General features: G+C 54.2%; 8 protein-coding genes across 8 annotated transcripts; 4 read left to right on the top strand and 4 right to left on the bottom strand.

Annotated features, from left to right (window-relative positions):
• Positions 1-108: 108 nt before the first annotated feature.
• Positions 109-6,241, top strand: V2A60_005450 (uncharacterized protein; the record flags this gene model as incomplete). The annotated part of the gene is made up of 2 exons (XM_083256762.1): positions 109-400; positions 465-6,241. The coding sequence occupies 2 exons, from the start codon at positions 109-111 to the stop codon at positions 6,239-6,241; spliced, it is 6,069 nt and encodes a 2,022-aa protein (XP_083112888.1).
• A 643-nt stretch (positions 6,242-6,884) lies between these two features.
• V2A60_005449 (ATP-dependent RNA helicase) lies at positions 6,885-9,272 on the top strand (the record flags this gene model as incomplete). Its single annotated transcript, XM_083256761.1, has 2 exons — positions 6,885-8,318; positions 8,376-9,272. The coding sequence occupies 2 exons, from the start codon at positions 6,885-6,887 to the stop codon at positions 9,270-9,272; spliced, it is 2,331 nt and encodes a 776-aa protein (XP_083112887.1).
• Positions 9,273-9,400: 128 nt separating this feature from the next.
• Positions 9,401-11,700, bottom strand: V2A60_005448 (beta-lactamase-like protein; the record flags this gene model as incomplete). The annotated part of the gene is made up of 7 exons (XM_083256760.1): positions 9,401-9,846; positions 9,914-10,248; positions 10,333-10,670; positions 10,730-11,203; positions 11,270-11,396; positions 11,475-11,580; positions 11,655-11,700. The coding sequence occupies 7 exons, from the start codon at positions 11,698-11,700 to the stop codon at positions 9,401-9,403; spliced, it is 1,872 nt and encodes a 623-aa protein (XP_083112886.1).
• A 1,095-nt stretch (positions 11,701-12,795) lies between these two features.
• On the bottom strand, positions 12,796-14,840 carry V2A60_005447 (Pyoverdine/dityrosine biosynthesis protein-domain-containing protein; the record flags this gene model as incomplete). The annotated part of the gene is made up of 3 exons (XM_083256759.1): positions 12,796-13,923; positions 13,976-14,358; positions 14,420-14,840. The coding sequence occupies 3 exons, from the start codon at positions 14,838-14,840 to the stop codon at positions 12,796-12,798; spliced, it is 1,932 nt and encodes a 643-aa protein (XP_083112885.1).
• A 2,036-nt stretch (positions 14,841-16,876) lies between these two features.
• Positions 16,877-18,656, top strand: V2A60_005446 (FAD binding domain-containing protein; the record flags this gene model as incomplete). Its single annotated transcript, XM_083256758.1, has 5 exons — positions 16,877-16,934; positions 16,985-17,050; positions 17,109-17,228; positions 17,289-17,843; positions 17,911-18,656. 5 exons carry the CDS (start codon positions 16,877-16,879, stop codon positions 18,654-18,656), a joined length of 1,545 nt encoding a protein of 514 aa, XP_083112884.1.
• A 169-nt stretch (positions 18,657-18,825) lies between these two features.
• Positions 18,826-20,000, bottom strand: V2A60_005445 (uncharacterized protein; the record flags this gene model as incomplete). The annotated part of the gene is made up of 5 exons (XM_083256757.1): positions 18,826-18,830; positions 18,940-19,072; positions 19,134-19,168; positions 19,232-19,305; positions 19,369-20,000. The coding sequence occupies 5 exons, from the start codon at positions 19,998-20,000 to the stop codon at positions 18,826-18,828; spliced, it is 879 nt and encodes a 292-aa protein (XP_083112883.1).
• A 665-nt stretch (positions 20,001-20,665) lies between these two features.
• V2A60_005444 (uncharacterized protein) lies at positions 20,666-21,632 on the bottom strand (the record flags this gene model as incomplete). Its single annotated transcript, XM_083256756.1, has 2 exons — positions 20,666-21,044; positions 21,112-21,632. The coding sequence occupies 2 exons, from the start codon at positions 21,630-21,632 to the stop codon at positions 20,666-20,668; spliced, it is 900 nt and encodes a 299-aa protein (XP_083112882.1).
• A 1,596-nt stretch (positions 21,633-23,228) lies between these two features.
• Positions 23,229-24,578, top strand: V2A60_005443 (Alpha/Beta hydrolase protein; the record flags this gene model as incomplete). Its single annotated transcript, XM_083256755.1, has 4 exons — positions 23,229-23,276; positions 23,375-23,764; positions 23,877-24,150; positions 24,292-24,578. 4 exons carry the CDS (start codon positions 23,229-23,231, stop codon positions 24,576-24,578), a joined length of 999 nt encoding a protein of 332 aa, XP_083112881.1.
• Between the last annotated feature and the right edge of the window lie 78 nt (positions 24,579-24,656).

The following is a 24,656-nucleotide window of genomic DNA, read 5'->3' as shown; positions in this document are numbered from 1 at the left end:
TTGTCGATCAGAGTGTGCGAGCAGATACGTCGGTTGTTTCTGGCAAACGCTCGCGTCTCCGCTGGGTGATGAGCAGCTTCGTCTGGTTTACCATCTAGGCACGACGACATGGCGGCTGCCGCTATCGATGTCGGCTACCTCGCCGGTCATTTGGGCATCGACGAGCCCGTCCTGACGACGTTGACGACAGAGCCGACTGTGGATCTCGTGGCGATCCTGCTGCAAGCTGTAACATCCAAGGCACACGAATATGATACCCTCTACGCCGACAAGTTACAGACCGACATTGAGCTCGAGAATGCAGTTCGAAGTGCCGAGTCGAGATCACAAGCATCCAAATCCACCTCCGAGCAGGCTTTGAAGGATGTGCAACAGGCCAGACAAAAACTCCAAGAAGAGGGTAGGCCTGATCAGGGAAACATTTTCCAGCATCCAAAATCATAACTAACAGAACCCTCATACAGAAACGAAGCGACAAGCTGTCGAAAATGAACTGCAAGTCTTGAAGTCAAAGAGCTCTGACCATGACGCGGATGTAAAGGCTCTGAACGACAAGATCGAAACACTTCAATCGTCAAACCGTGCCAATCTGGCAATTATCGAGGCCAACAACAAACGTGATGCGACTATTACGGAAGAGCTTACGAACCAGCACCAGCGAAACGTCGAACTTTCGCGGGAAATCACCGCGCTGCAACAATCAGAGCAGAATGCCAGGGGTCAGCTCAGCAGTGCCAAGTACCGCGAAGAGTCGATCCAGCAGCAGCTCGATCACGCCCGCCGCACCGGCGAATGGCTAGAGAACGAGCTCAAGACCAAGAGCGAGGAGGCGCTCAAGTACCGTAAAGAAAAGGGCGCTCGCATCACGGAGCTCCAGCGCCAGGGTGAAGATGCGCTCTCCCAGGTTGAATCTCTCAAGCGAACGGAAAAGCAGCTCCGAGATCGTCTCTCAAGCTTGCAAACAAAGGTAGACGATACTTTGGTGAGGATACAGAGACAGGAAGAATCTTTCGCAGCGACTGTCGACAGCTATAAGTCTGAGTTGGAGGATCAACGCCGTCTGGTCGACATGTCTGAACAACTCAGCCACAAGCACCAGGACCGTGTACGTGAGCTAGATGCCGAAAAGGAACGCCTCAAAGACAACTATGAGAACGAATTGCGCCGCGTACGTACCGAGCTTGAGCAGGAGAAGCAAGCTGGAGCAGACTTTGAAGAGCGCATTCGCCAACTTGAAGGCGAGCTTGACGAGGCTCAAGTCCGTCTGGACCATGCACCTCCTCCTGGTTCTGCTCCTCAAACACCACGCGCGAATGGTGGCGCGTTCGCCCGCGGAGCATCGCCGTTTGCAACACCAGGATCAGTTCGCAACAAGACTACCATCACCGCTACGCAGGCTATTGACCAGCTCTTCCAGGTCAAGGGTCAGCTCGCTAGTGAGCGGCGCCGGACGCAGCAGATGGCGGAGGAGCTTGACGGTATGATCGCTGCACTGGAAGCCAAGGCCCCTGAAATCCAGGAGCTCCAGTCTGAGTCTGAGATGCTGCGCAACGAGATCGCTCGTATGTCGGAGCTCTCGCAGCAGAGCTTTGAAGAGCGTGATGCAGCTCGAAAGGCTGCGAGAAAGGCAGAGGGCGCGCTGAATACGTCTCAGTCAGAAAACAAGATTCTTCGCACCCAACTTCGTGATCTCGGCACACAGATACAGATGCTAGTTTTCAACGCCTATGCTCTCGAAAAGGGTGTTGATCAGCTCACTGATGACGAGGTGTTCCGACTGAAGCAGCTTGAGAAGGGTGAGGTCACCGAGGAAGCTCTCGCCGACATGTCTGATACACACCAATTTATCACTCAGAAGCTCGTCGTATTCAAGGATATTCAATCATTGCAGGCTAAGAACGAAGACTTGCTCCGTATCACGCGGGAGCTAGCTGAACAAATTGAAAGCGAAGAGGCCCTGGCCGCCAAGCACCAGGCCAAAGAGGACCATGATAAGGTGGAGAAGCTTGAACAAGAGCTAATGCACATGACGGAAGAATCCAAGTCGATAAAGACGACTCTGGAAAGCTACAAGGCTGAGCGAGACATGTTCCGTCGTCTGCTTCAGCAGAGAACTTCTGGCGGAGACGACGTGTCCATGATGCGCAACTCACTAGATGGCCGCCTACCTCTCGCGAGTATAGAGTCTGGGGAGCAAACCGAGACTCTCAGCGAGGCCCTGCGAAAACTTCAAGCCGAGTACGATAGCTTCCGTGAGGCTCAGGATGGCGTCCGCAAGGACCTTCGCCACCAGATTGATTCGCTCTCTGCGGAACGCAACAGCTTACAGACTGAGCGAATCAAATTGCAAGGTGAGGCTCGCTTGGAGTCTGAGCGTCGAGAGATGCTCCAGGGCAACTACGCCGCCCTCCAGGCCGAAAATCAGGAACTGCAGAAGCGTAGCAGAATCCTGTCCGAAACTGCAGCTAAGCAGGACATCCGCACTCAACAGGTGGCGGAAGAGCTCATTGATGCGAAGGGTCTTCTTGACAGTGTTCGCAATGAAACTGCGAACCTCAAAGCTGAAAAGAAGCTTTGGAAGGACATTCAAGATCGCATGAGCAAAGACAACGAAATTCTCATTGAGGAGAAGAACAGACTCGGAAACTTGCTCGCAACTCAGCAGTCTATCGAAAACGAACGTAATATTTCGGAATCTGAGTCGCGTAGGAAAGCGCAGGCAAAGATCGAACAGCAGGAGCAGGAGCTTACTGATGTTCAGCGCAAACTCGCCCAAGCTACTGAAGACAGCAAAAATCTTCAGCAAAGAAAAGAATACGAGGCGCGCGAGGCCCAAAAGCGTATCGATGAGCTGATGACTAGCCTCGGCCAAATCCGCGAAGAGCACATCAGTGTGAAGACTACCAAGGACCATCTGCAGGCTCGCGTGAACGAGCTCACAGTGGAACTGCGCAACGCGGAAGAGCGTGCCGGCCGCCTAGCGCCTCGCCCAACACCCGGATCTGGCGCCGCTGAATCATCGGAGTATCAGCAAGAGCTTGAAGCGCAGGTTCAAACGCTCACTAATGATGTTGCGGAACTGCGCCGTGATCTTGCGCTTGCCAACACGCAGCTTGAAAATGCCAAGACTCAAGCCGAGCAGTATCGCGAGTTAAGCCAAAGTAATGAAGATGCTCTGGAGGACCTGCGTGCCTCCCAAGATCAGTACAGGATCGAGATGGAGTCACTGATCGAGGAGAAGGAGGCCAGGGTAAAAGAGCTCGGACAACGCGTCGATGACATGTCTAGCGAACTGTCACGATCCAACACCGAGCTCTCTTCATTGCGCGACTCACAGGGCGAAGTAGCTCGCAAGTCCGAGGATGAGAAGGCAATCCTGGAAGAAGAAATTTCACGCCTGAAGGAGGACAGCGCCAGACACCTTGAAGCTGCGCGCTTCCATCAACAGGATCTTCGGGCGCAGGCTGACATCGCAACACGCGCCCAACAAGACTATGAGCAGGAACTGGTCAAACATGCTGATGCTGCCAAGCTTGTTCAGCAGCTCCGAAATGATTACAACGAGCTCAAGAGCGAATCGGCGACTCTGCGTGCTGAAGCTGACTCAGCCAAGGTTACGCTTGCGCAGAGTGAATCGTCTTGGGATGACAGACGACTGCAGCTCGAGCAAGAGATGGCCGAGCTCAAAACTAGACGTGAAGACGTTAACGCGCAGAACAGACTCCTACATCAGCAACTGGAGGGCCTAACTACACAGGTTAATGCTTTACAGCAGAGTCGTGGAGGAAATGGAATCGAGGACGAGGCTGGTGTAGCTGGTGCCACAGATGCTATGGAGGGCCTTCGAGAACTGAACAGCTATCTTCGTCGTGAAAAGGAGATTCTTGAGGTTCAATACGACCTGAAGACGCAGGAATCAAAGCGTCTGCACCAGCAGGTCGAGTACGTGCAGAGCCAACTTGATGAAACGCGACTCAAGCTTGATCAAGAACGTTCGCATGCTACTCAAAGTGATCGATCCTCCATGACTCACCAGAGCTTAATGGAGAAGCTCAATGAGTTGAACCTGTATCGTGAGAGCAGCATGGCCCTTCGAAGCGAAAACACTCACCTCAAGGATCAGCTTTCTGAGCGCAACGCCAAAATTCAAGAGATGGAAACCAAGGTCCAACCCCTTGAAGCGGCAATCGAGAACCTTATTACTCAAAAATCTTTCCTCGAGGACGAGATCAAGCAGATCCACGAAGACCGTGATAGATGGCAGAAGCGCACCGAGGGTATTTTGACCAAGTACGGCCGCGTCGACCCTGCAGAAATGGAACAACTGAAAAAGACCATCTCTGATCTGCAGACGGAGTGCACTCAACTCAAGGAAGGCTCTCAACCACTGGAGGCCAAGGTCGTCGAGCTGGAGGCTGCTCTCGAAGCCGAGCGGAATAACTGGCAAACTACCCGCTCCAAGATTGCCGAGCAGTTCAAGGACAGATCCAAGCGGATTACTGGTGAGAAGAACGACGCTGTTCAGCGCGCGAATAGCCTCCAAGAGGAGCTCAGCGCTACTACTGCGGATCTGGAAGCTGCTAAGAAGCAGGCAGAAGACAGCAAAAGCCAGCAGACAGCGCTGGAGAAGCAGCTCGAAGAATTCCACCAACAGCTCGAGCAGCTGCGACAGCAGTCACAAGCCGAAGGCAACCAAGGAGGCACGGCATCAGTTGAGATGGGTGGTGATACCTCTGCCTCGGCTGAAGTGGTGGCGAAGCTCGAAGAAAGTCTTGCCAGTGCTCAAAAGGAGTTGGAGTCTGTCAACGCCCAGAAGCTCAGTGTCGAACAGCAGCTGAGTGAGCTACGTTCAGAGCTCCAGGCCGCTATCACGGAAAGAGACGGCGCCCGCAAGAAGTTGGAAGAAGGTGGCGAAGTAACCAGTAGCACCGCGGAACCTGCACCTACCGTGCCAAGCTTGTCGGACGAGGAGAGAAAGACTCTGCAAGCCAGAATCACAGCTGCAGAGGCCAAGGCCTCCGAGTTCGAAACCAAAGCGAGTGAGATCGAGGCTAAGATGCAACAGACTATCCGAGAACGATGCGATAGGATGAAAGATACACTCAATAACAAGCTTAAGGAGACCCGATCCAAGATGGAGGCTGAGTTCAAAAAGAAGGATGAAGATATGCAGCTCCGTTTTGAACAGGAGAAACTCATTTGGCAGGCCGAGAACGGCAAGCCGGCTGGCGACTCCGCTGGTGCAGAGCCACCTGCAACCCCCGCCAAGGCCGGGGCTTCTTCTGTACCTGCCACTCCAGGTGCGAGCGGCAACGCTTCCGATCTTTCGCAACTCGATGATGCGGGCATCCGCCAGTTCCTGTCTACCAATGTCACCGCTAAGAACATCATTGCTTCGAACATAAGAAAACGTGTTGACAATGAAAACGCAAAGCTGAAATCAGAGTTTGAGAGCAAGATGAAGACAGAAGTCGACGCGAAGATTGCGGCCGCGCGTGAGCAAGCCCAGCTCATGGAGTCTAAGAAATCGACCTTGCGCATCAACATGGCTGATAATAAGCTCCGCGCCGCGAACGCTAAGCTTGGTGTCGTCGAGGCAGCAGCAAATGAAACGCCGCAGAAGCCGGTCGTTGAAGTATGGGAGATTGCAAAGACCACGCAGCCCCCCCCACCATCAGCGGCTAATGCTGGAACGCCAAAGGGCACTCCAGCGAAGCCGCTGCCTGCTCCAGCGAAGCTGCCCGCCACTCCCGCGACCCCCGCAGCAAATGCCACGGGACCTGCTGGTAACCCCTTCGCAGCTTCTACGAACACCAACGCAGCTGCGTCGACAATACCCAACCCATTTGCCGTGAAAACGGAGAATGAAAAAGCAGCTCCGGCGACAACTTCTGTGGCAGCCCCCGCGGCAACTCCCGCGGCAACCCAAGCAGCGCCAGTCCCTAGCAGCATTCCACAGCCACCGCAGAACCAAGGGCCGCAACGGTCTGGTATTCCTATGCCCCGCGGTGGTGGTCGCGGCCGTGGAGGACCCTATGTGCATCCTGGCCAGCGCAATGCCAGCGGCAGTCAGGAGGGTGGCGCGCCAGTAGCAGGCCGTGGCGGACGCGGCGGTGCCCGTGGCGGGCGTGGCAACCTGAATCCAGGCGCCTCGGACTTCCAGCCTGGAACGAAGCGACCCAGAGGCGACTCTGAAGCTGCAGCAGGAGCCAAGAGAGCCAGAGGCGGTGGTCCCCATTAGAACAGAGCACGCCTCTCAACTGTTGGTGACGTACGAGGGAGAATTTAGACGAGGGTATAACGGATGTAGCTGAGAATCTGTATTATGATGATAATTGTTAAAAGGGGACATTTGCTTGGTTGCTTTCAAGCCTGGACGGCGCAACATGTCTGTACAATTTTGTCTCAAAATGAGATCTAAAATTCACACTAATTTTCCTTGTTGTAACCAATTTCTTGGTGTTTTCACATGTCGTAACTGGTAGTAATAGAGACCTGCTGGTCGATTAACACAGGCAGGCAACGATGGTGCGATGCCAACGGCTTCTTCACAGTACAAAGCCCTAGTAAATAAATATTGGAATATTTCCCGAAACTGAGACGCTGATTTACCGGACGAGTTTGTCAGTCTGTGGCCACACTTAGACGGCTCTGAGCATGCATGTCGGTGGATCGGCGAAAGTGGCACCGACCACGCCGACAGCTCTGGAAGAAAAATTGTGGCCCACCTTGATCGAACTTTTTGCCAGCTTCAAGACGGCGCAAAAGAAAAAAAAATACCATTCAGCGTGGTACGTCACAGTCCATACCGTACGCCAAACAAATTGTGTCTTGCTCGGCGTTCGCATTCAGAAAGACACACAAAGAAGAAATAAACCAAAAAAATGGCTCCGCCAAGCCGGAAACGCAAGCAACAATCTGCCGTTGGACCGAAAGCGAAGCGCAGCAAAGGTGGCAAGGCTAGTGTCGCCCGCCACCGTGTCGAGGATGCAGGTTCATTGGCATGGCAAACATTTGGTGAAGAATTTGGAGGGTTAGAAGTTATAGAGGGTGTCGATGTCATCAAGGAAGGCGACCGTGTATCCTTTTTTGTAGCAGACACGCCGGCAGGTAAAGCAGCGGTAGCCAAGGACCAAGAAGACGACGGTGACGATGGTGAGGTGTTCGAAGGTTTCGGCGACGACAAACATGACGACGACAACGACGAGCCAGTAACCACAAAAACCGACGAAACAAATACTACCAAAGCGCCAAAACAACAACAAAGAACACAAGAAGTGAAGAAGAAACCGGAGAAAAAGACCAAGAAATCGGCGGCGCCAAATGATCAAGATCGCAAGCTCGAGGTACAAATAGGCGGGAAAACGAAAGGCAGCGCACAAGCAAACTCATTCGGGGCGCTGATGAATGCGAATGATGACGACGACGACAGTGGTTTGGACCTGAAAAACTGGGTTGCGCTGAACCTCTCCCCAGCCACCGTCTCGGCCATCGGCAAGCTGGGCTTTGCCAACCCGACCGCGATCCAGGAACAATCGATCCCGCACATCACTTCCGGCGCCGATGTTATTGGCAAAGCGCAGACTGGCTCTGGCAAGACATTAGCCTTTGGCATCCCGATTGTCGAACGGTGGTTGGAGTTGCACGGCGGCGGCGACGACGATGACGACGAGGTCGAGCGCAAGGGTCCCACGGCGGTCATCCTGAGCCCCACGCGCGAGCTGGCCAAGCAGATTGGCGACCACATCAAGGCACTGTGCGACGGGCTGCCAACGACGGCGCCGTACGTGTGCGTGGTGACGGGTGGGCTGAGCATACAGAAGCAGCAGCGCCAGCTGCAGAAGGCGGACATTGTCATTGGCACGCCCGGCCGCCTGTGGGAGGTGCTCGACGGCGACATGAAGCTACAGAGCGAGTTTAACAACATCCACTTCCTCGTCGTCGACGAGGCGGACAGGCTGTTCAAAGTCGGCCAGTTCAAGGAGGCGGAGCTCATCATTGGTGCGCTAGACCGTCGCGATCCGGAGGCCGGTACCGACGACGGCGAGGAAGAAGAAGACGGGGATGGGGACGAAGATGACCACCCCCGCACTCCCAGACAGACGCTCGTCTTTTCGGCCACGTTTGACAAGGACCTGCAGACCAAATTGGCGGGTAAGAAGCGCCCGAGCGCGCAGGGATCTGACGAGGAAAAGATGGCATATCTGATGAAGTGCTTGAAATTCCGCGGACAGCCCAAGTTTATCGACGTCAACCCTGTTAGCCAAATGGCCGAGGGTCTTCGAGAGGGACTAATCGAGTGTGGTGCTATGGAAAAGGTAAGTCCAATCACCCCATACTACATGCATAATCGCTCACATCTAACCCGTCTGAAGGATCTATACCTCTACTCTGTCTTGATTCTCAACCCTGGCCGACGAACCCTCGTCTTCACAAACTCCATCTCTGCTGTCCGACGGATCGCCCCCTTCCTGCAAAACCTGAACATCGCGGCCCAACCGCTACACTCGCAAATGGCCCAGAAAGCACGCCTGCGCTCCCTGGAGCGCTTCACCGCCACCAAGGGTTCCGTCCTCGTCGCCACCGATGTCGCCGCTCGCGGTCTTGACATCAAGGAAGTGGACCTGGTCGTACACTACCACGTGCCGCGCACCGCCGACACCTACGTGCACCGGTCCGGGCGCACGGCGCGCGCCGCGCGCGTCGGCGTCAGCGTCATGCTCTGCGCGCCGGACGAGGTGCTCCCGACGCGGCGCCTGGCGGGCAAGGTGCACGCCGCGCGCAGCGGTGGCGGCAGCAGCAAACGTGAGCACATCATCGAGACGCTGCCGCTGGACAAGAAGGTCACGGCACGGCTCAAGCCGCGCGCCGACATGGCCAAGAAGCTCGCCGACGCGGTGCTCGCCAAGGAGAAGGCACACAGCGAAGACTCGTGGCTGCGCGGCGCCGCCGACGAGCTCGGCGTCGAGTACGACTCGGACGAGTTCGACGCCGGGGCGTCTGCGGGAGCGTTCCGGGGCGGTCGGGGCGGCGGCCGCAAGCGCAAAGACAAGGAGGCCGCCGCGCTGAGCAAGGCCGAGATGGGCGCGCTGCGCGCCCAGCTGCGCGATGACCTTGCCCGTCGCGTCAACCTCGGCGTGAGCGAACGGTACATCGCGGGCGGTCGCGTCGACATGGCCAAGCTGATCAAGGAGAAGGAGAAGGCGACCGTGGGTGGGCTCTTTTTGGGCGGCGACGCCTCTTTCGGGCTGGGGTTTGGCACAACGCTGTAGAGGAAACACAAGACTCAAAAAGGGGCCAATTTCATGTATATACACTGTAGACTGTAGCGTCTGTTTTATGTCGCGGGGAATAGACAAAAAGGATTAGCGTTTTTTTTTTCTCTCCCTCCCTTGGAACATTATAGCTCGTCTTCTAATTTACTGTGATGGTCGGTGGTTGAGAGCAATGGCAGTTCGCCCCAATCGCCGTCGTAGAGACCATCTAGAGCGCGATTGTAGGCCGCCCACCGGACTGCCGAGTCCGTCACCGTGACGCGCGACGCCACGCTATGCTGCGACTCATCCTCGTCTGCTGCCGTCTCGGCTCGGGCCCTCTCCGGATCTGGGCCAGTCACTGCATCGATGGAAGAAGCATCCGGGCCCGTGTTGCAGGTTGGCGAGCTGCGCACAGGCGACGACGGTCGTTCTCCGGCATCCACAGACGCCTTGCCGGATGTCTGCGTGTCGTGCGCGCCGTCGTCGTCCTGCGGGAGCGGCTGCTCCGGGTACGCCGCCAGCACCATCTTGTCGTATGCAAAGTCGGTCCCGGAGCAAAAGTCTCCAAAGTACGAGGCGATGGAATAGCCTGGTAAGCCGAGTCAGTGTCGAGAGCAAAAAAAGGACCGGGGGGGGGCTATCGGGTAAAATGTTACCGTTGTGCCGCCACTGCCGGGCATCCTCCGTGCATGGCCACACGTCGAGCGGCTTGAACGCGTCGACAAAGTGGCAGAGCTCCTCGTAGGAGGAGTGCCGCGCGTACGGGAAGCGGATCAGGCGCGGCAGGCCGGTAGCTGTGGGCGTTGTGCTCCCAGAGCCGCCGCAGGCACGACGATCCCGAGCCAGTATGCTTTTTAGTCTGCTTATGCTCGTAGTGAGCTGCTCCCCGAAAAGATCCATTGTCGACCCGAGCGTCATGTCGCGTCCCGAGAGCATGCTCTGAAGTAGGGGTTCGAGGAAACTGTCGTTGCTTTGATCAACGTCTTTCAGACTAAGTCGTGATGAGTCAGTATTGAGTCCCCGGTCTGTAAAGAGCAATAATATATATATATATATATATGGAGGAGAGACGTACAGTTCTTGAAGTGCATGGATATCTTGGGGCGACAAAGAACCCAGCTCAGCGTCCCGCTGAAGGTCGTTTCCTCCTCCGCCTACCCCGGCTTCCGCAATATCTGTCCCGTCTACTAAATGGGCCACAACCGGCTGTATCTTGACCACATTTGGGCGACTGGCGACAGAGCACAGGTTACCCTTCTCGCAGCTGTGCAGGCGAACATTCTCGTCCAGCGTCAAGCAACCTGGGTGCCACGCATTCCCGCACATGTAGCCCGTCAGCGACGCAAAGCGGGAATCGCCGGATTTACCTGACAAGGACGAATATATTCTCATCTTGTACTCGTCCACATGTACCTGCGAGAGTTAGCAATTTGGTAGCTGGAAGCGACAGAGGAAATGCAAAAAAAAACAACCGGAGATTGTAAAGCTTTGGACAGAGCGAGCCAGACTTCCTCGTAGCCATAAGTCCAAGTTTGAAAATAAAACACCGTGTCGGGCGGATATAACGCCACTTTTCGCAGTAGCTCTGCGATGCCTTCGCTTTTGGTCTGAAAAGGGACATGCTCTGTGAAGGACGTGTCCAGGTAGATTTTGTTCAGTCTGCGGATGCCCGAAGTATACTCAATCAAAGTCGGGTGCCTCGCGATTGAGTTTACAAACCATGGCTCGCTTCGCATGTCACCTGTATACAAGATTGCGGTACCGTTGCGCTCAATCACTGCCGTGGAGACAAAGTCAGACTCCCTGCGCAAAAGCAGCTTCTCGTTCACATGTAACCCACAGAACATGACTGCTCCCGGGCAGTGGTTTGCATCGAAAAGGGTAACCTGCATCTTCAAATCGGGTGCCAGCTCCAACATTGTCGGCGCCTCTAGTGGGATTGGTTTCTGCGACGGTTAGCAATCTTTCTTCCGAACCACCGGGGGAACCCCAGAACCCTCGGGCCGGCTCACTAGCAGGCTGCCTAAATGCTTGTATGTTTGCTGCCTCGCTTCCAGGACACCCTTGGCATAATTGATGCGGCACGGGTATCGCTCTAGTCTCAGCAATATCTCGCGCGTTGCGGCGGAACAGTAGACGCTGGGTTCGCGTTAGCTTGCTGTTTGCACTTGGGGGGGAAGCCGGGCCGGGCTGGCGAGGCCACGATATCCTCCTCACAATGGTGAGCGCAGCGTGTCCAGACCAGCAAGGTGATCGCTGTGGACATGGCTGAGAAAGCATGCCAACGGCGGAGAGAAGCCTTGCACCCGGCGGAAAAAATCAACTGAAGCGAGAATGATCAATGAATGCGCGCGCGCTGGGAGGCGGAGTGATGGATGGTGCGTGAGCAGGGCTTACTTCGAATTTCTGGCAACTCGGACACGATGCCTCCAAAGGTAGACATGGTTTGGTGTTCTTGTTAGCAAATGCCCAGCGTCATTGAAGTTTATTGAGGCATTTCGGCTTCCTTTTTTTGCGGCCAAAGTTCTGCGTGTTGCGCGTTTGTTACCCTGATGCGGAAGTTGGGTTCACTGCAACCCGGCTGCGCAGTATCACGATTGAAATGGGGCTTGTACGGAGATGGTGAAGCTTAACTGCGCATGCAATTAAAGAGATGACATGGTACGACAAGACATGATTGCTATTATAAAAGTATCTCATAAAAAGTAAGATGTACTTTTTCATAAATCTTTCAAATTAAACTGGGAAATTCTTGTGTTATTTTCTTTTCCAAGACTATTATTCCATTTGCGAATCAGTAGCTAATCCTCGCTGCCAGCACGTGATAATCAACCACTACTACTTGGAATAGTTCTCGTTACTACCAGACTACAAGAATGAACAATTTATTCGCTACTTTTGGTTACATACTGTGCAAAGTGAAGCACCTGTAGAGCTGCGATCCTGTTGACCAAGCATTGGCATGGTCAGAGAACAGACGCTCGCCAGTACCGACGTGCTACCAGTCACCTTTGGCCTCCAGCTAGGTGATACTTCCGACCTTTCCAGGTCTGACATGAAGGGTTTATTTTTAACAAGAAAAAATTGTATCAAGGAAAACTTTTTTTTCCCTTGAATAAAGATATATTTTATATCATATTGTTGATGCTGTATTTAGTATTATTCAAGTCATTCGTCTAGCCTCCGCCGCTTCTGTTAGTCAGGTTCTCAGTCAGTACTTGGCCTCACATCCATAATTGTCTTATGAATTAAAAGAAGCGCCTTCTGATTGATAAACAATCTGTATTATAAAGAAAACCCAAGGTAACATTGAATCTATAAAGATTAAACTTGTCAAGTTTATATTTCTTGTATCATAACAAATCTTGCCCACCTCAGTACAAAGCGAGTTACCACAAACTAGGTGGCTCTAAGCTGGTGAATGTGGCGACATGAAACAGGTAAAATTCGATTTCTATAGACGGTCTATAAACAAATGCACGCATCTTTCCAAATATCCAATTTGCTATGCTCTGAAGATAAAGTACATGGTATTCCCCTAATCAAAGTGAATGCGCCACAATTCTCGATCACAACCAGCCGTAAAGTCACTGCGGGTGTGCATCGCCAAGACGTTGTCGTTGATGACGACGTCACCCTTTTCCCAGGCGTGATAGTAGGCGACTCGACGGTCATGCAGAGTTTCGGTAATGGCCTCGCATAGTTTTGCGCTTTCCTCGGCAGACAGACCCTCGATGGCCACGTTGGTCGCATCGAATTTCGTCTTCGTCTCGGGCCATGGTTCGTGGAACCGCAGGCAAGGCTTGCCTGTCTCTGGGTGTGATACTACCAGTGGCAGACCTTTTATGGTAGTCGCGTCAAAAGACGATGTCGATACGGACCAGGTCTTCTTCTTGAGTTCCTCAATGTTGACCCAGGAGGGCAAGTATCTGAAGAACGTGGTGGAGGACGAGAACAAGGTAAATCCCGTGTCTTTGGGAGAGGTGCTTGCACCGATGAAGAATTGGAATTTCGGCGGCGTCGAGATAACGACTTCCTCGCCCTTCTCATTGACCTGCTTGGCCGTCTTGAAGAGTCCGTCATAGTGGTAGGGCATCCATTCGGCAGACAAAACGTTGTTCAGCCCAGCAGTGTTGGCGCCTTGATCCTTGACCTCGAGGACCAGCCCAAACTTCCACGGGACTGGGTTACCGAGTTGATGGGCTTTCTCCAGATACAGCTCGCGATTGATAGTCTGTGCGAAGCCTCGAATGATGACTGGTGAGTTGTGCTCGGCGAGGGACCGAACCTTCTTCGCATCGACATCGCGCATAGAGAGTGCCTTCTTTCCGTTCTTTGGCGTGATCATCCAACCTGACGGGTAGATGGGTTTGCAGTCAATGCCACCTTTATCCTCTGCCCAAGAAAAGATGTCGGACTTTTCTCGGAAGTAGCTCGGTCTACCGTTTTCATATACCAATTCAAGCTTGTCGTCTTTCTCAAGGTCAGATCGCATTCCGCTTTGAACAGTTCCATCCATCATGTACGCGACACTGCAGTGCCATGGCGTGGTGAACCTGGAGGTCGTTGGAAGAAGGCCGATAGAAAGCTTCGTGGCACCCGTGGAGGGGTGAATAGACAGACGCACATAGTCGCTATATCGCTTGCGGACGGCATTTGCGAAGGCCTGAGGCAAGATTAGCACTGGCAGTAGTCTTAGTTGCATGAAAAATACTCACTTCGCCACGAGCCATCATTTCGCGGGCAATGGTTTCGATGCCGCGCTTGAATTTGGTCTTGGAACGGGTCTCTCCAACTGGGTAGACATGTGCCAGATCTGTCTCGAGAAACTTGATGTAGCCTCTGTATGTGAGGCAAACGTCCTCGCTCTGGCTGACCTCTTTCCAGTCCCAGTCAGGGCGGCTAAATGTGTTCAATAAAGCACGGCGGAAGTTGGTCGCGTTGGAAACATAAGTAATCTCATCAAGCTCGTCTGGGATAGAGATGGATACGAGATCGCATAAGCGGCAAAATTTGATATTTGTGAATTCCTGGTCCACGGCGAGCTGTCGTAGCGACTCTCCGTATGCCCAGACATCCTTGTCCGCGACTCCGAGCAGATCTAAAAGCGAGATTAGCATCAGTGAGGGCAAGACGCGCAATAGCAACGCAGGCGTGCGTACCGTTATATACCAGACCGTCCGAGATGATGGTGAGTTTTGCGCCAGGGGCGTAGACGCGCTCAATAGCGGCGCAAAGTCCATTCAGGTGAGAGAGTGCCAGCTCTTCAGCCCTGTCGGGTAGCTTGCCAAGCACCTTGGAAACCGAATTGGGGGACTTGAAGGGGAATGCGGGAAGGCACATGGGAATCGCATCCCCGGCTTTAACATGGCTGTAAATGAGCGCCAGGAACTTGAGTGCGCCCTCGTCAGCTTTTGTAGTTGTCTCCGAGGTTCTACGCAGGCGATAGCGGTCAATGATCTGAAGAACCTTGGCTGCAGTTTCGAGTGATGCACTGTCAAGTTCGGCATTGATGGGTGAGGCTGAAGAGAAGACCGGGAACTTTGCCGCCAGGGACGAGACTTCCTCTTCGTCGACGGCCATCTTTGGGGGTGTCTGAGGAGGAGAGGTTGGGGCTTGGAAAACCGAGTCCAAGGTGGTGGTGGCGGCCATTAGGAGAGAAGCTGTAAGATTGTAAGATGCTGAGGCTTTGAAACACTGCGCTGCTTGCTCGACAAAGATGCGAATGATGAAGGACAGTTGGGACAGGTAGTTATATATACAGTGGGTGTCTCGAATAGCCTCAAAAGGAAGAAAAATCGATGTTGCCTGATGCAACTGGCCACTCAAGACGCAATACTAAGTGAATGCAGAGTCAGCTGGCGCCTCACAAAGCATCCAAGCATTCCACCTGTTCAAAATAGGAAGGCGGGATGGCCGCAGGGGACAGACAGATGCGGATATGCCCCGGTATGTCTCCACGCGAAAGCCACTACCAAGCCCCCAGCTGACGCATCTGGTAGTTAATTCATCCTTGACCTATAGCTGCAGATTTGTTTACAGAGTATTGACCGATGAAAATTATATCGCCACTCCGCGTATAGTGGGAATGGAACTGGGTCATGTCAACCAGGACCGGAAGATATGCAAACTACCCACCACTTACGCAACTTGTCTCAAACACCCGACTCGCGCGCGCTACGGAGTACATGGAGAGAAAATGGACGGATTTCTCAGCCAAATCATGTTAAAAGGTCTCTTGTTCGGCGTGATTTGTTGCGATTTGAAAGCTGATTCCCCATTGGACCCCCCAATTTCAGAGAGAAGTTCTGGGCCAAGTCGGCACTCACCATGTAACAGGAGACGCAGCAAGGATCAGGCTTCGAGCTTTTTAGTCGTCCGCCAAAAGTCATGGTTACCTAGTCAATGCGTAGCTGTGCTAGTTTCTCTCCAAGTAGGTGGTTTGGCCTGTCTTGTATTGCGCTAACTTTACACTAAAGTCACTCTAAAGCCACCAATACGGCCTATGGGATTCGCCGGTGCCCGTGAAAACCGGGCTGTCAGAACTAGAAACAAGTACGGATAATAGATCAAAATGAAGATGCCACACTCTGGCGATTCACAACTCGCTGGTGCTGGTAAAGGGGGCAGGCGCACCTGTACGGAGCATAGCGAGAAGAACCCAATTGTGGCGTCAAAGCTCTTGTTCATAGTATATTAATAAGAACCTGATACTTTCAACCCTTTCAACAAAATCAAGCTATTGCCATTTTACTATCCCTAAATCGGAACCCTGACCCGAGACCTACTTGTCCCTGAATTAACCCTAACCCGCGGCGTTTTTGTTGGAACTTGTCCAAAAGAGAAAAAAAAAAAAAAAGAAAAAAAAAGAAAAAGTGTTGGTAGTAAGTAGCATGTGGGTCGTGGATTTCAAGGCCAACTTGAGCTTATTGCGCCACGATCCGGTTGACAATGGCGGCATCACAAGTCGGCAAGAAAAAGACCCTGGTTCGTCTCGGCCGCGGTACGAATCACCGCGCCGCGCCGCAAAAGGCCGACGAGCGAGCGCGGCCTGTGTACCCCAATTAACCTTTCTAAAAATGATGCGAATTGGAGGGATGAACATGATTCGGGAAAAATGCATGAATTATGCGGGTTGCAAAGGATGTGCTGCGATTGCATACAAGCTTATTTTCATTGCTTCACCGGTCAGTGGGCAGTAACGGGCACCCGAAACCACCAATAGCAGGCCACGTTTAATTTCCGGTACCATTTTGCTGCAGATCAAGGATTCACTGGTCTGCCCCCCTTGCACCTTTTGTAAACCGACTTGCCTGATGTGACCAGGGTGGTGGGATGGCCGAGCACAGACTTCTCAGAGCCAAGCATTTTCTTGCATGACAAAACCTAGCGTCGAGTGGGACACTGGCAACAACTTGTTACGTGGCTGAAGTGCTTACAATACTATTATGAGGGCCTCGTTAATAGACACGCAACTTTTTTTTACATGAGACTTGGTCATGGCTCTATATCGGATGTTGAGTTGACATGTACACTTGCTCATTCAAAAACAGCTTTGAGCGCAACTTGAGATTCAACTCTACACATCACTTCTCCATCTCCCCCGAAAAACATCCGTCATGCCTTCCATCATTGAAGAAACTTCTCACACAGTCGTTGATGTTGCAATCTGCGGCGGTACGCCTCTCTTTAAATCCTATCAAGTGCTATCATCTAACTCGAATCAGGAGGGCCAACTGGCCTCGCAACAGCGTTGTTGTTGAAAAGGCTCGGTGTTTCGGTCTACGTCGTGGGTAAGTCGTCTCATGTAGAAGAGCGAGTGTAGAAAAAGTTGAACTAAGATGTTTTCAGATGCCAAGCCCGCAAGCCTGGATTTGGGTCGCGCGGATGCTATGAATGCGAGAACGCAGCAGTATCTCGAGGTTGCCAATCTTCTCGGCGAGTTGTTGCCCCAAGGAATTACGTGCAACAGTAGGGCACCAAAATCGCCGGCTGGCTTTTCCACTTCAGCAAGCTAATCATCATCTACAGCCAGCTCAACATTTGGGGATGGGGAGTTCAAGTCGAGGCAGAACCAGTGGTGGGTGAGCCTCGAGCACACGCTGCACCGGAATTTCCTCATGCTCGGCCAGCCAGTCATTGAGAAGATGCTGGCCGACAAGTTGGGCGACGACGTGCATTACAACGAGCAAGTCGTCTCGATCAGCGAAGACGAGGACGGCGTCAACGTCGTGACGAGCCAGGGTCGCACGATCCGCAGCAAGTACGCTCTTGGCGCCGACGGAGCGAGGTCGATGGTCCGCAAGGCCATTGGCGCTACCTTTACCGGCACGAAACCGGAGATGCTGTGGGCCGTGCTGGACACGTACATTGACACCGACTTCCCGCGCTGCCCTGAGATTATCACGTTTCAGCTCAACGGCCAGTCCCGTGTGTCGTGGATCCCACGCGAGCGCGATCTGTGCCGCTTCTACGTGCTGCTCGAAGGAGAGGTTTCGCTCGAGCTGGCGCAGCAGTCCATCAAGGACCACATGGCTCCCCATAAGGTCGAGTTCACCAAGACGGAATGGTACAGCACATTTGACGGTGAGCATCCACACTGCGAATACTGCGCGCCCTTTTGAACATGCGTATACTAAAGATGTTGTAACAGTCAAGGAAAGAATTGCCTCGACGTTTCTGTCCAGGGATGGCGCTGGCCGCATTTTCCTCGGAGGCGACGCAGCACACGTGCACTCCGTCAATGGCGGGCAAGGACTGAACACTGGCATTGCAGACGCCTTCAATCTTGCCTGGCGACTCGCCATGGTTGTCAACCAGCCCGAAATGGACAAGGAGGCCGCCCGCAGGTTACTGCTCAGCTATGATACGGAACGGCGCAGCACGGCCCAGGGCGTCATTGATGTCGCGGCCGCGCTCGTGCGTGATACCGTGCGTGAGGCAAAGACCTATGTAGGCACCATTGAAAAGAATGCGGGCTACATCACCGGCATGGGCGTCTCGTACGAAGCCTGCGGCTCGCCTCTGGTCCAGCAGTCGGAGCACGGGATCTGGAAAGCAGGATTTCGGTGCCCGGACATGGTGATCAAACCGCTCTCCTCGGGTGAGGAGGAGGAGGAGGAGAGACGTCTGTACTCGGAAGTGAGCTACGGGAAATACCTACTGCTGTCTGTCGGCAAGACGGAGGCCGCCAAGCTTTCGGGCTATCCCGTCACTAGGTACTCTGTTTTGCCCGAGGGAGCGTCTGCGATTGCAGGCGTTGATAATACGTATACTGCGTTCTGGGCCAAGGCAGACGATGTGTTCCATGTAGTCGTGCGGCCGGATATGTATATTGCGTTTGTTAGCGAGAGCCTGGATGCTTGCGAATCACATCTCAACAAGGTATTCCAAGCATAAGAGCGGGCCTCATTTACAATTTTAGTGTAATTTTATCGGAATATAGGAAATTCCCCGCCGTCTCTAACTTACACCCATGTCCATCTTGGCCGCTTGATTTTGAGTTTTGCTCGGCTACCCTAACCCATACTTGTGGTAGGTCGTAGCACCGAGCTGCTCAGGTCCAACGTCACCCTGCCATGTGTCAGATTCGCAGTGAAAAGAAGAAGAAAAAAAATCGACATAATTGTGAGAAATACAAACCATGATACGGAATACGTAGGGTACCCATTCAGACTCTTACACATTGCGCGGCTCGCGGTATTGTCCGGGGCAACGTCGGCGGAACTCAGACCGCCAGGGCCAAACCAAAAGACCTTTTCCCGCAGAACCCTGGAGCTAATTTTTCTGGCCAGTCCCCTGTTCCTGAAGGGCTCCTGATGAAATGATTCAATATTAATATGCACCACGGGTAGCGGGATACGACTACAGACGTACCTCGCAGTGCACCGAGATCAAGGACCCAACCGTGTCTATAGCGGCTTGTCAGTTATAGGCCCCCATACAACCCCCCCCCCCGTGTGGAAAGCCCTGACCTAGAAAGGCCCAAGCAACGGGCGTGCCATCCAGAAGCTTGATGAAGAGATTCGGCATCTGGACAAGATATTCACTGCAAAATGACAACTGCGCGTTAGTTTGAAACGGACATGCTGAGTCGCGCCAGTTGACGTACACGGGCCGCGGGATGTCGGTCCGGGAGGCCACAACTCGGCAGTCCTGTGGGCTTCCGGAACCCCATACCATGCCTTCAGGAAGCTCCTCATCTAGATGGGGAACTCTGTCAACGTCGAAAATCCACTTATCGTACAGGCCGGTTGGTCGCGGTGAGATGCGACCCGTCGCTTCCCACAGGCCCCGTATGCGCGAATGCAAGCTGCCCAGAACTACAGAAGTCGGAATTCTCGTCTGCGTGTCCTCCTCCTGCATCGCATGTCGCAGACTGATTAGGCCCTGCAGGATGAGCTCCAGCTGCCGCTCCGTTTCCGCGACGGCGCTGGCCTCGGGCTCGTCCTGGCAGTCTTGGAGGGTCGAGTACAGGTACATGGCCGTGCTCTGAGCGACCGTAGTGTTGATGTAGGCTACGGTGAACGAGCCTGGGGTGTGCAGCGGCGCACTGCCGTCGCCAATGGTCGTCGCGCCGTCTGATGCCAACAGTATCTGGGGAAACTTGTTGGCCCCGGAGGTCGCCTTGCGGCGGAGGTACTGCACTTTGCGGAGCAGGGTCAGGGATGTGGGCAGATGGGCCAGGAGAAGCTGCTCGAGGCTCTCCGGTGGGATAAGAAACGATTCCATCATGCCCGACATGGGTTCTCTCCCGCTTTGTTCTTGTAACAACATGTAATTCAATTTGCCGTGGTATGAAGGTACTGAGTAGGGAAAGGCGGAAATCTAGACCGTATGAGTTGAGTCTATAGTAATGCTGCTGTGCCAGGGCCCCACCACAACGCCAACTTTGCTCGCCCTTGGTCGTCAATGATGCGACCCGCTGTATATTAGTATGGCGGGAATTGTCAGGGTGTTGAAATAGTCCTTTACCGATTGGGAAGCTCATGTTTCAATTACGGGGACCGGACGAGGAGTCGTCACTACCGAGCCAGCAGCTAGGCCAAGCTTACCCTGAACAATATGGAGCTATATAAAGTTGTGTGATATTCCCGATTACCAATTACCTGTATTTATTATTCCGTCTATAAATTAAAGAAAACACACTATCGCGGTACTATACATCATGAATCATGTTGGGTGAACTCGACTGCCGGCAGTTTTGGTTCAATCACTCGGCCACATGCTGTTGTCTGCACACATGGGACATGGTGAAGAGAGAAACTGTCGCGCTCAGTTTCAGCCGTGAAAGCCAGAGAGACCAAGAGTCTTTCAATCACATTGTTGAGCTATTTCGCCATGGCAAGTGGTATAGCTGGCACTGCTCGAGTGCGCAGCAGAGGAGGCAACAACAGCTAACAAACGTGTCACTGCTCCAGTATAGCAAACTCCCAGCCAGCACGGACGCTGAGCGATGCTTTCAGATCAGTTTTGAGCCAGCAGCGGTGTTCGCTGCCGGGGTCATCGGCTATGATGCCCCATCCGCAAGCTGTGCAGCCGGGAAAGTCGGCGCATTGGAAAATGCACTCTTGCATCGTCGTCGTCCACACGCTGCCCAGTTCGCGAGCCTGGCTCACACCAGTGTAGTCTATGCCGCAGAGACGTTTGAATGTCGTGGTGGTATTGGGCACGATATACATGGTGTTGTTGGCAGCTGGACACGCTGTTATTGTCGTCGACGCGACGCTGGGAGCTGTGGGCGTGCCGGCCGAGGCGCTCGAAGTGGATGGCGTGGGCGAGATGGTGCTGCGCATAGAGTCAGAATTTGGCAAGGAAAAGTTTTTCAAGGTCACTTCTGCGAGGAATACCGTACCTTGTGGCATCCACGGGCCTGCTTGTTACTTTCTCGTGGTGATGACGGCTGCGCAGCCCAAACACGACCCCGACAGGGACCGCCGCGGCGACGATGACCGCCACAACTACAGCCCATAGTAGCACGCAAAACTTGCGGCGCGGGAGACCGCATGTTGTCGCGACGGGGAGCGGCGCCGGTGGCGCGACGTAGTCGTAGCGGCCATCGTAGGCTTCTTCCGGCTCCGGCCGCGCCTCGGATTTGCGATGCGACGAGCCCGGCGGCGGCGGCGTGGCTTCTCTGTAAAACGTGCAGGGCTCGGGTGGTGGGCGACCACCGGACGGGTGCTTTTTCGCGATCCTGCCCGTCCGGCCGGAGCGGATGCTCAAGGCGCTAAAGAATGTATGCTGGGAGAGGCCGTCTGCGCCCTCGGCGATGGGCGGCGGCGCTGGCGGCGCTTGACGAATAGCGAAGCCTGGACGGGACCATGTACCTTCTGCCACGCGCGAGGCATTCGTGCTGCTGGAATAGCGACGCGACATGAGTATCTGCGCCGTCCGGGCGCGCGCCAGACAAATTGTCAAAAGTTTCCCCTTTTTGAAAGCGGTTCAGGGTGGCGGCCGAGGCTGGCTTGATGATGACGGTATGATGTGCTCACAGCTACGAGAAGGAGATTGATTGGCATGATCTGGTCAAAAAGTTTTGTGTCACCAAGTTCCTTGGCCGATGAAACCTGGCGCGGCAGATCGCCAGAAACCGGGGAAGTGAGACTGAAACACGCAAAGGAAACGGCGACAAGTTTACACACAAGTACAGAGTCATGCAAAGGAGAGTCGCGATTCGGTAATCGACTACAGGAAAGCGACGACGCCATGTGGCAAGCTAGGGGCTACAATCCGTCGAGCCGGCACTTGGTAAGGGGTAATTGGAAAGTGAAAAGAATGATTCTGGAAGCCACCAACTTACTGAGTAGCTCATCACTGTAGTCTGTCAGTACAGCCCCCCCCCTTTCACGAGATTTGCCAGACATGTACGGGGGTACCAGCCCCAATTTGTACGGGAGAGCAAATGAGAGTCGAGACTGGTGAGACAGACGGTTAGGGAGGGGCGCGACCGTTGAAAGTAAATTACGCTGACAGGCTGATGAGGGCCCTTCTTTGGCCAAATACCAACGGCGCACCGCTACTGGTCCAGAGCCGAGACTATTTGCCCTGTATTTCCTTGTCTCATTTCCTGAGACACGTTTTTCCCGAGGCAAGACAAGGAGAGAGGGAAACTTGACGAAAAGAGATGATATACTGCGAAATGCCGACGAAAATACCGGCAAACAACATTGCCCGAGCGGGTTGCTCTTATTGCGTAATACCTGTCTCTTAATACTATAGACCGGGTACCTTCTCGCAGCGAGGCCCCGGGGAAGGCGAGGGAAACAACAAGGTCGCCCAGACTTACCCCGGTTGCCCAGTTGCCCAGCTGCCCGGCTGCCCAGCTCATCTAACGGCGGCGGTCCATAAGGCGACTTGTTCACCCTGGTCGCATCCCTGTGCATACTCAAGGTCTGTGCTTGTGTGGGCTCTCACGATCAACAAGGCATGGCAGGTTTCAGGAAATGGGGCCGATGAGAGGATAGGAGAGGTGGATAAAAGTTACAAATTAATCCCGTAACTACTGCGCGCCAGTACCGAGTACTTACTGGCAAGGTGAGCGAATCCGCGCGTCGGCGAGCTGTGCGGTTGGTGCACAAAGGGGGTAATAAACTCCTTGTCCATAGTACATACCGTATGGTTTATAAGCAATCGGATAAACGCCGTCAAGTCATGACTCTTGGCTCTGGAAATAATAAAGATGCTTTCATGTTCGTCATCGCCAGCGACTGTCACCTGGCTAGGTCGCCTAGCGCCAGCGGGGACCGAGTGGGAGGTGGGCGGCCGACAGAACAAGAGGATTGTCCCTCGGAGGCCCGCAAAGCTCCGTGACTCCGCCGGGTCCTCCTCCGCACGTGGCCGGGGGGGGGGTCGAAACCTTAACAACGTTCATCGCAACGTACGTAGGTCGCCGTGGCTCAGCTCGCAGCCGATTATCAGGACCATCCTCTGCGCAATATTTTGCAGGTCGCGATTCATTTATTTCCCTTCACCATGGCTGAGTACAGGTATCTGGCGAAGCCAGACCCAGAATGGGTTGATGTAAGCGCAACCGGCCAAACCTTGACAGAAGCACCACGCGCGTTGCACACTTTTTTGTGGCTTACAGAATTTCGCTACCTCGCGTCTTTGCGTTCCAGTTCCCCAATCGGCTCCCTCCCGGCACCAAGGTCCATGGCATGAGCAGGGACCGCGACCCCATCGCGCCGCAGGCCGGCCTGGACATTGACGAACTCGACGTCGCCGCGCGCGATGCGCACCCCATCCGTCTCCGGAGCTACCGCAAGACGCCGCCGCCGCCGCGGGACACGGAGCCGGCCACGGCCACGGAGCCGGCCACGGCCAGGCTGCCGCTGTTCCTGTACATGCACGGCGGCGGTTACGTGACGGGCGGGCTGGAAACCGATGACGCGACGTGCCGCGCCATCGCCGCCAAGCTGAGGGTCCACGTCTTGAGCGTCGAGTACAGACTCGCGCCCGAGCACAAGTTTCCGACTGGCTTCCAAGACTGCTACGACGTGGTCCGATGGGTGAGAAAGAAAGGACTTCCCGTCCCCCCCCCCCGGGTCTCCTCCCTCCTGTTTCCCCCCTTTCTTGTTTACTTGAGACCAGATATTTCATTTCTCACCATCGTGTGATAAGGTTGCCTCGGAGGAAGGGCAAGACAGGCTCGGCGTGGACTTGCTCAAGGGATTCGTGCTCGGCGGCACGTCGGCCGGCGCCAACTTTACGTCGGGCATCTCGCACTACGCCCGCGACCAAGGGCTGACGCCAAAGATTACGGGCGTGGTGTTTCTGGCCGGGAGTTACTGCCACCCGGACGCGCGCCCGGCCAAGTACCTGGATCGGATCCTGAGCATCGACGAGGTCAACGACGCCCCGGGCTTGACGCGCAAGTCGATTGATTACTTTGCCGGTACGCAGTTCCCTCAGCCTTTGCCCCCCCTTTCCCCCCTTTCCCCTCTAAACCGCTCTGTTCGCTTCCCCTTCTCATGGCGCCATTGGAGAGGGAGGAGAGTGTGGGGAGAAGAGAGAGACTAAACCAGAGCAACTGTAGCCAAATATGGCGCGCCGCCTACCGACAAGCGACTGTCGTCGCTGCTTTTCGACTCGCACGCCGACATTGCGAACAAGGCCTACTTTTCCGTCTGCGGCTGGGACCCCCGCCGCGACGAGTCGCTGCTGCTCGAGCAGCTTCTTCGAGAAGAGGGCCTGGGCACCAGGCTGGACGTCTACCCGGGGCTGCCGCATGGGTTCTGGACGACGTGCCCCGACTTGCCAGAGTCGAAGCGTTGGCTGGAGAAGCTTTTGCAAGGGCTCGCATGGATCTTTGATGAGGCATGATGCTGGGCGCACGACGGTGCAATCAAGAGTTGGGAGACTTGTATCGTTCTGAACGGTTTCCATTAGATCTCGTCTATA

This window comes from Cordyceps javanica, chromosome 3 (assembly GCF_051103115.1).
Source record: "Cordyceps javanica chromosome 3, complete sequence".
NCBI classification, from domain to species: Eukaryota; Fungi; Ascomycota; class Sordariomycetes; order Hypocreales; family Cordycipitaceae; genus Cordyceps; species Cordyceps javanica.
Note: the sequence above shows the minus strand (reverse complement) of the source record. Positions and strands in the feature narration are given on the sequence as shown.